The sequence below is a fragment of the Panulirus ornatus genome, chromosome 17, assembly GCF_036320965.1.
Source record: "Panulirus ornatus isolate Po-2019 chromosome 17, ASM3632096v1, whole genome shotgun sequence".
Classification (NCBI taxonomy): domain Eukaryota; kingdom Metazoa; phylum Arthropoda; class Malacostraca; order Decapoda; family Palinuridae; genus Panulirus; species Panulirus ornatus.
This window is the reverse complement of record NC_092240.1, coordinates 55,923,624-55,942,097: the sequence shown is the minus strand read 5'-3', so window position 1 is coordinate 55,942,097 and position 18,474 is coordinate 55,923,624. Positions and strand designations below refer to the sequence as shown.

Here is an 18,474-nt window from a genome sequence, read left to right as displayed (position 1 = left end):
CAACATAGTTTTATGAGTGACAGATGATGTGTTAATCAGGTGCTTACCGTGAAGAATGCACGTGAGAAACAATAAGGAAGAAGGATTTGTATGAGGCATTTACAGATCTGAAGAAAGCAAAGGATACGGTTAATAGGAAAAACTTGTGGACTGTCTTACAAATATATGGTGTGGAAGAAACGCTACTAAAAGCAGCTAGAAGCTTTATCTAGGTGTAAGGCATGTGTACGAGCAGGATGAGATAAGAGTGAATAGTTGGAAGTGAAGGATGGCATGCAGCAAGGGCTTGTTATCTCATCAAGGTTGTATAATTTGTTTATGGATGGGGTGGGGAGGGAGGTAAATGCAAGGGTATTGATAAAAGTGGTGAGTATACAATCTGCAGTGGGTGAAGGAGCCTGGGAGGTGAGTTAATTGTTGTTTGCTGATGACATTACTGGAGGCAGATTTGAGTGAAAAACTGCTTGAGTTGGAGTGTGTGTGGATTGAGGATGTTGAGAATAAATGTGAATAAAAGAAAGGTTATTCAGTTTACAGGACAGAGGGACAAGTTAGTTGGGTGTAAGTTTGAATGGATATGACTTGGAAGAAGTTAAGCGTTTTAGATACCTAGATGTGGATATGGCAGCGAATGGAACCATAGAAGTGGAAATGAGTCATAGTATGGGTGAGGGGAAGAAGAATCTGAGAGCACTACGGAATGTGTGGAAAGTGAAGACATTATCTGGGAGGGTGAAAATGGGTATAGTAATCCTATGTTGTATGGATGCGAGGCATGGGATATAAATGAGAATGTGCAAAGGATGATGGATAAGTTGGAAAGGAAATGTTTGAGGACAATGTTTGGTGAAGTGGTTTGATCTCATATGTAATGAAAGGGTAAGAGAAAGATGTGGCTGAGAGAAATAATCATATGGAGAAAACAAGCAAAAGGTTGACAAAGAGGATACACAGCGCTCGTCAATGAAGTTGGTGCAAGAGGGCCTGCACCAATGATACTGACACAAATCACTTTATCCTGCCTAAAATAGTGTTGGCATCAGCCAGTGAAGTTGGTGCCCCCTGGCATGCCGTGGCAATTATGTGAGGTGCTGCCTCAGTAGCATTTTAGCTGTTGTAAGAGGCAGAAAAGTCTTGTGCTCCCTACTTATGCCCTGAGTTTTCTGTTTTTTCCCCTATTTGTACCTCGACCACCTACTATGGCTGGAAATACTCATCTTATAAGTGACAAAGTAGCTTCTACTATTGCATTGAAATAAGCTGCTTACAGGACTTTTAATATTACTGGTGTGTTGGCATACCACATGAGCCCACCTTAGTAGCAGTTTAGCTTTTGTGGAGGCTGAAGTGTCTTGCTGTGATCCCCACTTATGCCCTACTTTTCTTTTTAACCACCTATTACAGTTGGAAATACTCACCTTACATGTGACAAAATTACTTTTATAGTTTTACTTTACAAGGGAAATAAGCCACTTCAGGAAATTTCTAATATTACCGGTGCAAGCTTGAGACCATTCCAATGATGGGTGAAGAAATTTAATAAAACCGGAAGCACCACTAGATTAACTATATAAAATGACCTGGGAAGGCCAGAAAAACCTCCCCTCATACTCTGAATGCTCTTAAATGTGAAGTAAATGCAAATCCATGCAGAGATTGGGGTGTCTAAATGTATGTGGATGTAACAAAGATGAGAAAAAAGGAGAGATAGGTAGTATGTTTGAGGAAAGGAACATGGATGTTTTGGCTCTGAGTGAAACGAAGCTCAAGGGTAAAGGGGAAGAGTGGTTTGGGAATGTCTTGGGAGTAAAGTCAGGGGTTAGTGAGAGGACAAGAGCAAGGGAAGGAGTAGCACTACTCCTGAAACAGAAGTGGTGGGAGTATGAGATAGTGCAAAAAAGTAAACTCTAGACTGATATGGGTAAAATCAAAAGTGTATGGAGAGAGATGGGTGATTATTGGTGCATATGCACCTGGGCATGAGAAGAAAGATCATAAGAGGCAAGTGTTTTGGGAGTAGCTGAGTGAGTGTGTTAGTAGTTTTGGGGTTATAGTGATGGGTGATTTGAATGCATAGGTGAGTAATGTGGCAGTTGAGGGTATAATTGGTGTACATGGGGTGTTCAGTGTTGTAAATGGAAATGGTGAAGAGCTTGTAGATTTATGTGCTGAAAAAGGACTGGTGATTGGGAATACCTGGTTTAAAAAGAGAGATATACATAAGTATACGTATGGCAGCGGATGGAACCATGGAAGTGGAAGTGGATCATAGGGTGGGGGAGGGGGCGAAAATTCTGGGAGCCTTGAAGAATGTGTGGAAGTCGAGAACATTATCTCGGAAAGCAAAAATGGGTATGTTTGAAGGAATAGTGGTTCCAACAATGTTGTATGGTTGCGAGGCGTGGGCTATGGATAGAGTTGTGCGCAGGAGGATGGATGTGCTGGAAATGAGATGTCTGAGGACAATGTGTGGTGTGAGGTGGTTTGATCGAGTAAGTAATGTAAGGGTAAGAGAGATGTGTGGAAATAAAAAGAGCGTGGTTGAGAGAGCAGAAGAGGGTGTTTTGAAATGGTTTGGGCACATGGAGAGAATGAGTGAGGAAAGATTGACCAAGAGGATATATGTGTCGGAGGTGGAGGGAACGAGAAGTGGGAGACCAAATTGGAGGTGGAAAGATGGAGTGAAAAAGATTTTGTGTGATCGGGGCCTGAACATGCAGGAGGATGAAAGGAGGGCAAGGAATAGAGTGAATTGGATCGATGTGGTATACCGGGGTTGACGTGCTGTCAGTGGATTGAACCAGGGCATGTGAAGCGTCTGGGGTAAACCATGGAAAGCTGTGTAGGCATGTATATTTGCGTGTGTGGACGTATGTATATACATGTGTATGGGGGTGGGTTGGGCCATTTCTTTCGTCTGTTTCCTTGCGCTACCTCGCAAACGCGGGAGACAGCGACAAAGCAAAAAAAAAAAAATGAAAACGTAGAGTTCCAAAGCTTCGACACATAGGGGAAGGAGCAGTTATCAAAACAGCCCACCCTTGAGATGCTGATGGCATCACAGTAGTCATGAGATGCAACAGCTTGCCAAGTATTGTGTGGTCTAGCTAGTGGTTAGGGCACACATGTAGCCAGCTCTCGGGAGCAAAAATCAAGTAATATCTATAGAAGAGAGAACATAAACCAACATTGCAGTGTGGGGCAAGAAGGCCAAGTTTGAAAGTTAGCCTGGGACAGTTTATGAGTCAGACCGCTTTTGATTCAACTCTGTCAAATAAGGATGCAGAACTAGAGCCAACCATGATGCGAAAGCAGACCTCCATACAAAGACGAATCAATCCTATGTATAAACGGAACAACTGTTCATAAGAAAAGAAGTTTTGACATCTAAACTGGACACCCAGTTTCTTAAGAGGCAAACTTAGCTATTCTTGTAATGTGGGGTTTCCAAGAAAGAGTGGATATTACAGTAATACCAAGTATGTCAATTGAGTCAAGAGGTGGAATTACAGAGCTGTCCAAGGAGAGACAAGAGTAGCGAGGTGTTTTTGATAGAGATGGCTAGAAACTGGGTCTTGGAAGCATTAAACCTGACAAGATTTTGTTTACCTCAATGAGATATCCTGTCCAAGTCTTGAGTTTACTGAAGAAGCTTTGTCAAGATAGGATGCAGATTGACTGACAGAAGAGGGAGCAGAATTGAAGGACGTGGATGAATACAGTGTTGAGTCATCAGCACATGGGATGCATTGGGTTATTTATGGAGAGGAAATCATTGAAAAAAGGAGAAAGTGTAGGGGACAAGACAGAACCACAGATATATCAGTCAGAGAGGGAAGCTAGATATGGGGGAACAAAGTAAGGGAGTTAAGCAAAAAGAGGGTAGCTTAGAGATGTGACTATGATGCCACACCCGATCAAAAGCCTTGGATATATCAAGGGTAACTAAACAAGACTCCCCAAAGTCTCTCAGGGATGCTGACCAGACATTAGCGAGATAGAAAAGAATATCATCAGCGGATCTTGCCTTACCGGTGCCATGCTGGTGATCAAAGAGAAGGCTGTAATTTTTGAGGTGTTTAAGGATTTGGGAGTTGAGGAAGGATTCAGACTTTGGAAATGGTCGATGTCAAAGCAATAAGATGATAGTTAGAGGGGTCAGAACAGTCGCCCTTCTTAGGGATGGGATGTATCAATATATGCTTCTAAGGTGAAGGAAAAGTTCTGGTTTCTAAACAGAAACAGAGCAGATGAGCAAGCATAGGTGCAAGTTCAGACACACATTCTTTCAGTATACAGGGATGGAAGCCATCAAGACCATGAGCCTTGCTTGTGTCCAGAGACAGAAGCACTTTTCGGATAATCCAAAGAGATTACAGTAGGGGGCATAGGATTAGTACGAGGAGCATCAGGGATGAAGGAATGCTAGATTCATCCAAAGTGGAGTAAGAGGAGAAAGGGGAACCAAAGAGAGTTGCTTTGTCTACAGAAGAGACAGCCATGGTACAGTCAGGACAAAAAAGTGAAGGAAAGGTAGAGCAACAGAATGAAGGAATGCTAGATTCATCCAAAGTGGAGTAAGAGGAGAAAGGGGAACCAAAGAGAGTTGCTTTGTCTACTGAAGAGACAGCCATGGTACTGTCAGAACAGAAAAGTGAAGGAAAGGTAGAGCAACAGAAGTTGTTAAAGATGTCCTTAGCTAAAGACCAGAAAGACCTATGATGAACAGAGGTTATCACACTTCATTTGAATTATGAAATATTTTGCCTCACATTCAACATGCTTGTAGTGATTACAAGCAGTGATAAAAGCTGATGGATGCCAGAAGGAGAATTTTTCCAAGCCTGATGTGCCTCATCCCTTGCCTGAATTGCCTCAGAACAGGATCAGAGCATGTGAATTACCTTGAATGACTAAAGGATAAAGCTCTTAGATCTTGAATGTAAAAGGGAGAGAAATACAATAACATGTGCCTAGCAACAAATTGCAGGGATAAAGAACAATGTTCTGAACCTGAAAGCAACCAGACAAGTATGATAATGAATCAGAAAGTCAAGAATAATTCCAGGAAAGATAAAAATGTATATAAAAAAAGATACATGACAGCCCTGCAAGGAAGATGAAATGATTATCTAGTGATACCAGATGGGGGAAAAAAAAAAGTGGTGACTACACAAACATTCAAATCAGCATCATATCCCTGGGGATAGGGGAGAAAGAATACTTCCCACGTATTCCCTGCGTATCGTAGAAGGCGACTAAAAGGGAAGGGAGTGGGGGGCCGGAAATCCTTCCCTCTCGTTTTTTTTCTTTTTTTAATTTTCCAAAAAAAAGGAACAGAGAAGGGGGCCAGGTGAGGATAAGCCCTCAAAGGCCCAGTCCTCTGTTATTAATGCTACCTCGCTAATGCGGGAAATGGCCAATAGTATGAAAGAAAGAAAAGAGTTGAAAACAATACCAGATGAGCCTTGAACAGATAACTATGCCTGAGGAGTAGCTGCCAAAAGAAAAGCATCGTACATTAAGCAACATAAATGATGAGATGAGCTGCTCAGTCAAGAGAAATGTCGTTCATTATCATACAAATCAAGAGGTAAGCGCAATGCACTAGCCCTGCCACCATGGTAAAATCTCTTAGTAGGTATTAGTAGGTACTTCTCAGTTAAGTCACTCATCACTATTTCTTGGTGTCTTGCATCAAAACTGCTGACAGTCACTCAACTGCTCCTAAAACATACACCTCTCTTCATCATTCTTCTTGTCACCGAGTGCATAAGCATGGATAATCACCCATCTCTCATAATACAATTTCATTTTCACCTACATCAGTCTGGGGCTTAATTCCTCACTCCATTTCACATTCCCAGAACCCATGCTTCAGCAGAAGTGCTACCTCTTCCTTGGGTCTTACACTTACCTGTGATTTTATACCTACGACATTCACAAATCATTCTTCCTCCCTGTTCTGAGATTTGTTTCAAACAGAACTGGAACTTTCAAGTCCATTTCTCAAACATACTACCTATCCCTCCTTTCTACTCATCTTGGTTGTATTCACACACATTCAGAGACCCTAGCCTGAGCCTTTGAGGAAGATGAGCACTCTGCACTTTGTTCTTTCTTCTGTTCAATATTTTAGAAAGTGAAATACAAGAAGAGGAGAGTTTCCAGGCCCCCTACTCCTGTTCCTCTTTGCTGCCTTTTATGACAAGCAGGAAATAGATGGGTAGAATTCTTTTCCTCCTGCTTACAAGGATATAGAAGAAATAATAATAAGTAATCAACTTTTTGGTGCAGGAAAAATAAACAATAAAATATGCACAATGGCAACTTACTGGAGATTCAGGCCTTACTTCCACACTTTTTAGTGCACTGTGCTGAAACTTTCACAAATAAGAGTGATAGCTGGGGCTGAAATATACTTCTGAATGATTTTTTTTCCATTGTTATGTAGCTTTGAAAGAACAAGATTAAAACTTTTTTCTATACAACTTGAAAAACTGAGATTCAGAGGTTTGGAAAGGTACATGACTCGGGGGTTGAAGAAGTTTATGAAAAAAACCTGGGTCAAATCCATGAATGCATGAGAATTTGGAAAACTGAACCCTCAATGTAACAAATGTCCTTGAAAATTACTTGCCAAAAAATTCTTTCACTGTACTGCAAAGAATTTGGGCTACTGAATATAAGAGCACTCAAGAAACACATATGCATAACAACTATATCTATTCTATAACACTAGTCACCAAACACTCCTGACCAAACTTCACAAATGTGTGTTCTATTACTGTCTGTACCACAGGATTGTCATCTGCGAGGGGCAGTAAAAGCAAAACATGTTAGTGAACTTCCGCAATATGGGCAATCTGAGCAGAACATCGGTTAGTGAACTTCTGCAATATGGGCTAACTTTATGCTACATGCTAAACCAACATGCAGGGAGTGATAACAGTTCAGATTAGATTCGTCTAAATGTTTCTGTCAAGCTAGGAAAAATTTTCAAACCATACAGTGCATCCTAGTTCATATATCTTACCTTAACCCATGATTCCACATTGCTGATAGATGTTTGGCATCCCCAGTGGTACACTAACTTCAGCACTGATGTTGGGGGTACTTTGTCAATTGGAGTTGATCCAAAGATGGAGCCACTGTACACAGACACATATTTCTTTCCACAGCATTCGCTGATCCAAACATATCCTCCACTTGTTGAAAGAACTTTTGGGTCTGAGAACATTCCAAGCTGTAATGAACAGTTAGACCCATTTTAGTTCCACAAATCAACTAACCAACATAAAACTGGAAAAAAGTGCTGGTTCATGTTACCTGCAACATTTTCATTACTCAAAAAATGAATCAGAAATTCCACACTCAAAAAATTGGTTTAAGAAATGCTGCAATCATTCTGCAAAGAAGGACTTAGAACACAATGAGTGACTGAATAACCTCAGACCTTACAGGTGAAAACACATAGCACTGGTAACATTCAGAATTGTTACTAAAAACTTAAGCCACAATTGCAATATAAAAACTCTGTGGTTCAAGAAAATTATTTCCTCCACGGGCCAGGTGACAATAACCTACCAATATCAATGAAAACGTTATTTCATACTTGACCGCCATTTCCCACATTAGCAAGGTAGCACCAGGAACAGATGAAGAAAGACCAAATCCACTCATACACACACACATTATGCTTTGTTTATTATACTTTGTCGCTGTCTCCCGTGTTAGCGAGGTAGCACAAGGAAACAGACGAAAGAATGGCCCAGTCCACCCACATACACAAGTATATACATACACGTCCACACACGCACACATACATACCTAAACATTTCAACGAATACAAATATATACATAGACTTTTTTTTATTATACTTTGTCACTGTCACCCGCGTCAGTGAGGTAGCGCAAGGAAACAGATGAAAGAATGGCCCAACCCACCCACATACACATGTATATACATACACATTCACAAATGCACATATACATGTCTATACATCTCAACGTATACATATACTTTCTATGGTTTACCCCAGACGCTTCACATGCCCTGGTTCAATCCACTGACAGCAGGTCGACATCGGTATACCACATCGTTCCAATTCACTCTATTCCTTGCACGCCTTTCACCCTCCTGCATGTTCAGGCCCGATCACTCAAAATCTTCTTCACTCCATCTTTCCACCTCCAATTTGGTTTCCCACTTCTCGTTACCTCCACCTCTGACACATATATCCTCTTGGTCAATCTTTTCTCACTCATTCTCTCCATGTGACCAAACCATTTCAAAACAACCTTTTCTGCTCTCTCAACCACACTCTTTTTATTACCACACATCTCTCTTACCCTTTCATCACTTACTCGATCAAACCACCTCACACCACATATTGTCCTCAAACATCTCATTTCCAGCACATCCACCCTTCTCCGCACAACTCTATCTATAGCCCAAGCCTAGCAACCATATATCAGTGTTGGAACCACTATACCTTCAAACATACCTATTTTTGCTTTCCCAGATAACGTTCTCGACTTCCAGACATTCTTCAACGCTCCCAGAATTTTCGCCCCCTCCCATTCCCTATGATTCACCTCTGCTTCCATGGTTCCATCAACTGCCAAATCCACTCCCAGATATCTAAAACACTTCACTTCCTCCAGTTTTTTCCATTCAAACTTACCTCCCAATTGACTTGTCCCTCAACCCTACTGTACCTAATAACCTTGCTCTTATTCACATTTACTCTCAGCTTTCTTCTTTCACACACTTTACCAAACTCAGTCAAAAGCTTCTGCAGTTTCTCACCCGAATCAGCCACCAGCGCTGTATCATCAGCGAACAACAACTGACTCACTTCCCAAGCTCTCTCATCCACAACAGACTGCATACTTGCCCCTCTTTCAAAACTCTTGCATTCACCTCCCTAACAACCCCAACCAGAAACAAATTAAACAACCATGGAGACATCACACACCCCTGCCACAAATCAACATTCACTGAGAACCAATCACTTTCCTCTCTTCCTACACGAACACATGCCTTACATCCTCGATAAAAAAATTTTCACTGCTTCTAACAGCTTGCCTCCCACACCATATATTCTTAATACCTTTAACAAAGCATCTCTATCAAATCTATCATATGCCTTCTCCAGATCCATAAATGCTACATACAAATCCATTTGCTTTTCTAAGTATTTCTCACATACACTCTTCAAAGCAAACACCTGATCCACACATCCTCTACCACTTCTGAAACCACACTGCTCTTCCCCAATCTGATGCTCTGTACATGCCTTCACACTCTCAATCAATACCCTCCCATATAATTTCCCAGGAATACTCAACAAACTTATATCTCTCTAATTTCAGAACTCACTTTTATCCCCTTTGCCTTTGTACAACATACACAGACATTTATCTATTTATATTCATTATACTTTGTCGCTGTCTCCCGCGTTAGCGAGGAAGCGCAAGGAAACAGATGAAAGAATGGCCCAACCAATCCATATACACATGTATATACATACATGTCCACACACACACATATACATACCTATATATCTCACCCCCTCAATCAATACCCTCCCATATAATTTCCCAGGAATACTCAACAAACTTATACCTCTGTAATTTGAGCACTCACTCTTATCCCCTTTGCCTTTGTACAATGGCACTATGCAAGCATTCCACCAGTCCTTAGGCACCTCGTCATGAGTCATACACACTTTAAATAACCTTAGCAACCAGTCAACAATACAGTCACCCCCTTTTTTTTTTTAATAGATTCCACTGCAATTCCACTGGACGATTTCTGTAGGGAAACAATGCAAATGACTGGGAAATGTATAAAAGAAAGAGGCAGGAGGTTAAGAGAAAGGTGCAAGAGGCAAAAAAGAGGGCAAATGAGAGTTGGGGTGAGAGAGTATCATTGAATTTTAGGGAGAATAAAAAGATGTTTTGGAAGGAGGTCGATAAAGCGCATAAGACAAGGGAACAAATGGGAACATCAGTGAAGGGGGCTAATGGGAAGGTGATAACAAGTAGTGGTGATGTGAGTGGGAGATGGAGTGAGTATTTTCAAGGTTTGTTGAATGTGTTTGATGATAGAGTGGCAGACACAGGGTGTTTTGGTCGAGGTGGTGTGCAAAGTGAGAGGGTTAGGGAGATTGATTTGGTAAACAGAGAAGAGGTAGTAAAAGCTTTGCGGAAGATGAGGGCCGGCAAGGCAGTGGGTTTGGATGATACACAGACATATGCATATATATATATATACACATACATAATTCATACTGACTGCCCTTATTCATTCCCGTCGCCACCCCGCCACACATGAAATGACAACCCCCCCCCATGCGTGCAAGATAGCACTATGAAAATATAAAGGCCACATTCATTTACACTCACTCTCTAGTTGTCATGTATAATGCACTGAAACCATAGCTCCCTTTCCACATCTAGGCTCCACAAAACCTTCCATGGTTTACCCCAGACGCTTCACATGCCCTGGTTCAATCCATTGACAGCATGTCGACCCTGGTATACCACATCGTTCCAATTCACTCTATTCCTTGCACACCTTTCACCCTCCTGCATGTTCAAGCCCAGATCGCTCAAAATCTTTTTCATTCCATCTTTCCACCTCCAATTTGGTCTCCCACTTCTCGTTCCCTCCACTTCTGACAGATATATCCTCTTTGTCAATCTTTCCTCACTTATTCTCTCCATGTGACCAAACCATTTCAAAATACCCTCTCCCGCTCTCTCAATCACACTCTTTTTATTACCACACATCTCTCTTACCCTTTCATTACTTAGTCGATCAAACCACCTCACACCACACACTGTCCTTAAGCATTTCATTTCCAATATATCCATCCTCCTGCGTACAACCCTATCTATAGCCCATGCTTCGCACCCATATAATAATGTTGGAACTACTATTCCTTCAAACATTTCCATTTTTGCTCTCCGAGATACATTCCTTCCACGCATTCTTCATTACTCCTAGAACCTTCACTCCCTCCCCCATCCTCTGACTCACTTCTGCTTCCATGGTTCCATTTCCTGCTAAGTCCACTCACAGATATCTAAAACACTTCACTTCCTCTACTTTTTCTCCATTCAAACTGACATCCCAATTAACTTGTCCCTCAACCCTGCTGAACCTAATAGCCTTGCTCTTATTCACATTCACTGCCAACTTTCTTTTTTCACACACTTTTCCAAACTCAGGCACCAACTTCTGCAGTTTCTCACTCGAATCAGCCACCAAAGCTGTATCATCGGCAAACAACAAATGATTCAATTCCCAAGCTCTCTCATCCACAACAGACTGGATGGATACTCACCCCTCTCCAAAACTTGCATTCACCTCCCTAACCACCCCATCCATAAACAAATTACACAACCATGGGGACATCGCACACTCCTGCCACAACCAGCCTTCACTGGAAACCAATAACTACCCTCTCTTCCTACTTTTTTCCTCTTCTGCTCTCTCAACCACACCTCTTTTATTACCATATATACCTGGGGATAGGGGAGAAAGAATGCTTCCCATGCATTCCTCACATGTCGTAGAAGGCAACTAAAGGGGATGGGAGCGAGAGGCTAGAAAACCTCCCATCCTTGGATTTTAACTTTCTAAAAGAGGAAACAAAAGAAGGAGTCATACGGGGAGTGCTCATCCTCCTCGAAGGCTCAGATTGGGGTGTCTAAATGTGTGTGGATGTAACAAAGATGAGAAAAAAAGAGAGATAGATAGTATGTTACGAGGAAAGGAACCTGGATGTTTTGGATCTGAGTGAAATGAAGCTTAAGAGTAAAGGGGAAGAGTGGTTTGGGAATGTCTTGGGAGTAAAGTCAGGGGTTAGTGAGAGGACAAGGGCAAGGGAAGGAGTAGCACTACTCCTGAAACAAGACTGTTGGGAGTATGTGATTGAGTGTAAGAAAGGACAAGAGCAAGGGAAGGAGTAGCACTACTCCTGAAACAGGAGTAGTGCGAGTATGTGATAGAGTGTAAGAAAGTAAACTCTAGATTGATACAGGTAAAACTGAAAGTGGATGGAGAGAGATGGGTGATTAGTGGTGCATATGCACCTGGGCATGAGTAGAAAGATCATGAGGCAAGTGGTTTAGGAGCAGCTGAGTGAGTGTTAGTTTTGATGCAAGAGACCGGGTTATAGTGATGGGCGATTTGAATGCAAAGGTGAGTAACGTGGCAGTTGAGGGAATAATTGGTGTACATGGGATGTTCAGTGTTGTAAATGGAAATGGTGAAGAGCTTGTAGATTTATGTGCTGAATAAGGACTGATGATTGGAAATACCTGGTTTAAAAAGAGAGATATACATAAGTATACGTATGTAAGTAGGAGAAATGGCCAGAGAGCGTTACTGGATTACGTGTTAATTGATAGGCGCATGAAAGAGAGACTTTTGAATGTTAATGTGCTGAGAGGTGCAACTGGAGGGATGTCTGATCATTATCTTGTGGAGGTGAAGGTGAAGATTTATAGAGATTTTCAAAAAAGAAGAGAGAATGTTGGGGTGAAGATAGTGGTGAGAGTAAGTGAACTTGGGAAAGAGACTTGTGTGAGGAAGTACTAGGAGAGACTGAATACAGAATGGAAAAAGGTGAGAACAAAGGAGGTAAGGGGAGTGGGGGAGGAATGGGATGTATTTAGGGAGGCAGTGATGGCTTGTGCAAAAGATGCTTGTGATAAGAGAAGCATGGGAGGTGGGCAGATCAAAAAGGGTAGTGAGAGGTGGGATAAAGAGGTATGATTATTAGTGAAAGAGATGAGAGGGGCATTAGAATGATTTTTGCAGGGAAATAATGCAAATGACTGGGAGATGTATAAAAGAAAGAGGCAGGAGGTCAAGAGAAAGGTGCAAGAGGTGAAAAAGAGGGCAAATGAGAGTTGGGGTGAGAGAATATCATTAAATTTTAGGGAGAATAAAAAGATGTTCTGGAAGGAGGTCAATAAAATGCGTAAGACAAGGGAACAAATGGGAACATCAGTGAAGGGGGCTGATGGGGAGGTGATAACAAGTAGTGGTGATGTGAGGAGATGGAGTGAGTATTTTGAAGGTTTGTTGAATGTGTTTGATGACAGAGTGGCAGATATAGGGCATTTTTGTCAGGGTGGTGTGCAAAGTGAGAGGGTTAGGGAAAATGATTTGGTAAACAGAGAAGAGGTAGTAAAAGCTTTGCGGAAGATAAAAGCTGGCAAGGCAGCAGGTTTGGATGGTACTGTAATGGAATTTATTAAAAAAGGGGATGACTGCATTGCTGACTGGTTGGTAAGGTTAATGTATGTATGACTCATGGTGAGGTGCCTGAGGATTTGCAGAATGCTTTCATAGTGCCATTGTACAAAGGCAAAGGGGATAAAAAAGAGTGCTCAAATTACAGAGGTATAAGTTTGTTGAGTATTCCTGGTAAATTATATGGGAAGGCATTGATTGAGAGAGTGAATGCATGTACAGAGCATCAGATTGGGGAAGAGCAATGTGGTTTCAGAAGTGGTAGAGGATGTGTGGATCAGGTGTTTGCTTTGAAGAATGTATGTGAGAAATACTTAGAAAAGCAAATGGATTTGTATGTAGCATTTATGGATCTGGAGAAGGAATATGATGGAGTTGATAGAGATGCTCTGTGGAAGGTATCAAGAATATATGGTGTGGGAGGCAAATTGTTAGAAGTAGTGAAAAGTTTTTATCGAGGATGTAAGGCATGTGTATGTGTAGGAAGTGAGGAAAGTGACTGGTTCTAAGTGAATGTTGGTTTGTGGCAGGGGTGCGTGATGTCTCCATGGTTGTTTAATTTGTTTATGGATGGGGTTGTTAGGGAGGTGAATGCAAGAGTTTTGGAAAGCAGGGCAAGTATGCAGTCTGTTCTGGATGAGAGAGCTTGGGAAGTGAGTCAGTTAATGTTTGCTGATAATACAGCACAGGTGGCTGATTCATGTGAGAAACTGCAGAAGCTGGTGACTGAGTTTGGTAAAGTGTGTGAAAGAAGAAAGCTGAGAGTAAATGTGAATAAGAGCAAGGTTTTTAGGTACAGTAGGGTTGAGGGACAATTTCAATTGGGAGGTAAGTTTGAATGGAGAAAAACTGGAGGAAGTGAAGTGTTTTAGATATCTGGGAGTGGATTAGGCAGCGGATGAAACCATGGAAGCGGAAGTGAATTATAGGGTGGGAGAGGGGAAGAAAGTTCTGGGAGCATTGAAAAATGTGTGGAAGTTGAGAATGTTATCTTGGAAAGCAAAAATGGGTATGTTTGAAGGAATAGTAGTTCCAACAATGTTATATGGTTGCGAGGCATGGGCTATAGATAGAGTTGTGTGGAGGAGGGTGGATGTGCTGGAAATGAGATGTTTGAGAACAATATGTGGTGTGAGGTGTTTGTTCGATTAAGTAATGAAAGAGTAAGACAGATATGTGGTAATAAAAAGAGTGTGGTTGAGAGAGCAGAGGAGGGTGTTTTGAAATGGTTTGGTCACATGGAGAGAATGAGTGAGGAAAGATTGACAAAGAGGATGTATGAGTCAGAGGTAGAGAGAACGAGGAGATGTGGGAGACCAAATTGGGAGGTGGAAAGATGGAGTGAAAATGATTTTGAAAGATCGGGGCCTGAACATGCAGGAGGGTGAAAGGCGTGCAAGGAATAGAGTGAATTGGAACGATCAGGTATACCAGGGTCAACGTGCTGTCAATGGACTAAACCAGGGCATGCGAAGCGTCTGGGGTAAACCATGGAAAGTTTTGTGGGGCCTGGATGTGGAAAGGGAGGTGTGGTTTCGTTCATTATACATGACAGCTAGAGACTGAGTGTGAATAAATGTGGCCTTTGTTGTCTTTGCCTTTGTTGTCTTTTCCTAACACTACCTTGCACACATGTGGGGGGAGGGGGTTGGCATTTCATATGTGGCAGGGTTGCGATGGTAATGAATAAGGGCAGACAGTATGAATTATGTACATGTGTATATACGTATATGTCTGTGTGTGTATATATATATATGTATACGCTGAGATGTATAGGTATGTATATGTGCGTGTGTGGACGTGTATGTATATACATGTGTATGTGGGTGGGTTGGGCCATTCTTTCATCTGTTTCCTAGTGCTACCTCGTTAACACAGGAGACAGTGACAAAGTATAATAAATGAATAAATACATAAATAATCTCTTACCCTTTCATTACTTACTCGATCAAACCACCACACAACACATATTGTCCTCAAACATTTCATTTCTAACACATCCACCCACCTCCATACAACCCCATCTATGGCCCATGCCTTGCAACCATATAACATTGTTGCAACTACTATTCCTGCTAACATACCCATTTTAGCTCTCCAGTGTAACATTCTCACTTTTCACACATTCTTCATCGCCCCCAAGAAGCTTCGCCTTCTCCAACATCCTATGACTCACTTTTGCTTCCATGGTGCCATTCACTTCCATGTCCACTCCTAGATATCACAAACACATCACTTCCACGTTCTCTCCATTAAAACAAACCCCAACTATCCTGTCCCTCAACCCTGCTGAACCTAATCTAATAGCACTGTTTTATTCATATTCACTCTCAACCTCCTACTTTCTCACACTCTTCTAAACTCAGTCACCAACTTCACAGTTTCACACTCGAATCAGCCAACAGTGCTGCATCATCAGCAAAGAACAACTGATTTGCTTCTCAGGCCCTCTTATCCCCCACAGACTGGTTACTCTCCCCTCTCTCGAAGACTCTCATTAACTTCCCCAACCATCCCATCCATAAACAAACTAAATAACCAAGGTGACATTACACACCCTTGCTGCAGATCAACCTTCACCTAGAACCATTAACGCTCCTCTATTCCAACACATACACAAGCCTTACACCTTTAATAAAAACTTTTCTGCTCCTAGCAGCTTTCCTCCCACACCATATGTTCTTTAGTCCTTCCACAAAACAACTCCACCAACCCTATCATATGCCTTCTTCAGATCCATAAATGCCACATACAAGTCCATCTTTCTTCTTTATAAGTATTTCTCAAACACAAACACCTGATCGATACAACTTCTACCACTTCTGAAACCACACTGCTCCTCCCTAATCTGATGCTCTCAATCAATATCCTACTGTACAACTTACAAGGTATACTCAAAAAGACAACTTTAGATACAGGCATGAAATCAGCCCATGATTGATCAAAACTATGTTACATGTAAAGAAGTAAAGAGAAACTATTATTCATCAAGTAAGACAAGGTAAGTATCACCTTTTGGCAATACTTATTCATATGCACCAAGAAGTGAATATTCTCTCAAAATTCTGGAAAAAAGGGTCCATGACTTACTTTAAGTTTTACTGGTGTCTGGCTGGGATGCATCTTATGTATTGAACAGTACTGGGAGGTGCGGATCAGTCCTTCACTTAATAACCATTCAACAAACTCCTGTGCAGATTTGACAAGCACCGACTTAACTTTTGCATCTGAAAGCAATTAAATTGATAAAAGGGATACGGTATATTTTTTTGTATCTGTCTGCTTCTTCCACCTTAATGAGTTAGTATCTGGAACAAATGAACAAAAACCCCATCTGAACAAATCTTACTGTCATGTATTCTGTAATGAAACTAGAGCCAATCATCCACAGCCAAACCACATATATCATTTATCCTGACCACTTCATATACCTTATTTATGTCCAGTGACAGACCACTAAATCTATATACCACATCCATCCAATTCATTCTATCCTAGTCATGCCTCTCACTATTCTGAGTGCTCCCCCATCACTCCATCCATCTTCTTGGTCAGCCTCTTCCCATTCTTACCTTCACTTTCAACACAAAAATACTCTTAATCGTTTTTTCTTTGCTTAACCTCTCCAACTGTCCAAACCACTCCAGCTGACCCTAGTCAGCTGTCTCAATCAGACTTGTCCAGTGTTTGGGGGGGGGGTTGAAACCCTCCCCTCCTGGTATTTCAATTCCTAAAAGGGGAAACAGGAGTCAAGCAGGGACTGCTTTACTACAACTCTTTTGTTATACTTTAATGTTCGCCCTCTCCCTTTAGTTTGTGTTCAAGGCCCAAGACATGTCCCTACAACACTGATGGGAATGCTACATCTTCAAACATATCCATCTTTGACCTATCAGACACTGACTACTCCCACACAATCCTCAGCAAATCTATGGACATTAGCCCCACTCTTACCATCCTATGACTCATTTCAGCACCACAGTTGAGACATCTGCCACATCTATATATTTAAGCAATAATCAAATTTTGATCCCCTATGTTTGTGATGGCAATACATTTTGCCATATATATTTATCATCACTATCCCTGGGGCTTGGGGACAGGAGAAAGAATACTTCCCACATATTCCCCAAGTGTTGCACAAGGCAACTAAAGGGGGTCTGGAAACACTCCCCTTCTTGCATTTCAATTCCCGAGCCCAGCAAGGTAATGTAGGCTTTCCCTGTCTCGAACCCCGTAGCCACCGCTGCCCTAGTTTGTAAGATGTTTACTGTGTCATGTCAGATTTAGCAAAGTGTTACGATGATGTTTACTGTGTTACGTCAGATTTAGCTAAGTGTAACGATGCTGTTTACTGTGTCATGCCAGGTCTAACTAAGTGTAATGTTATAGAACAAATTGTCATACAGGAAAGAGATCTCCTGGTTTGAAATCTTACCTGGAATGCAGAATGTGGAATACTGAATGTCAAGTGTTAACAAATGTGTTTGTACCTGATCAATTTGCTTCTCATCTTGTATTCTTATTCCTTGTATAATATGTAGATTTAACCCTGGTCTTTAATTTCAATCCCATAACGTTAAGATAGTGTTATCCTGAGTTGTGCAACATAACAAATCTAACATCCTTGCAAAGACAAGGATCAGTATAGTATTTTATTTCATATTTATTCATTTTGCTTTCTCGCTGTCTCCCGCATTAGCGAGGTAGCGCAAGGAAACAGACGAAGGAATGGCCCAACCCACCCACATACACATGTATATACATACACATCCACACACATAAATATACATACCTATACATCTCAATGTACACATATACATACACACACAGACATATACATATATGCACATGTACACAATTCATAGTCTGCCTTTATTTATTCCCATCGCCACCTCGCCACACATGGAATAACAACCCCCTCCCCCCTCATGTGTGCGAGGTAGCGCTAGGAAAAGACAACAAAGGCCCCATTCGTTCACTCTCAGTCTCTAGCTGTCATGTAATAATGGACCGAAACCACAGCTCCCTTTCCACATCCAGGCCCCCACAGAACTTTATAAGGTTTACCCCAGACAACTTCACATGCCCTGGTTCAATCCACTGACAGCACGTCGACCCCGGTATACCACATCGTTCCAATTCACTCTATTCCTTGAACGCCTTTCATCCTCCTGCATGTTTAGGCCCCGATCACT

The 18,474-nt window shown here is 41.6% G+C and overlaps 1 protein-coding gene across 4 annotated transcripts in view; it reads right to left on the bottom strand.

Annotated features, from left to right (window-relative positions):
- Positions 1-18,474, bottom strand: part of LOC139754812 (uncharacterized) — a 218,887-nt gene that overhangs the window by 110,602 nt on the left and 89,811 nt on the right. For all 4 annotated transcript variants that reach the window (XM_071672651.1, XM_071672652.1, XM_071672653.1 and 1 more), the window contains 2 exons: positions 16,367-16,503; positions 7,037-7,246 (listed from right to left, as the gene is read on the bottom strand). In XM_071672651.1, coding sequence (XP_071528752.1) covers positions 7,037-7,246; positions 16,367-16,503 — 347 coding nt within the window. The remainder of the gene's footprint in view (positions 1-7,036; positions 7,247-16,366; positions 16,504-18,474) is intronic.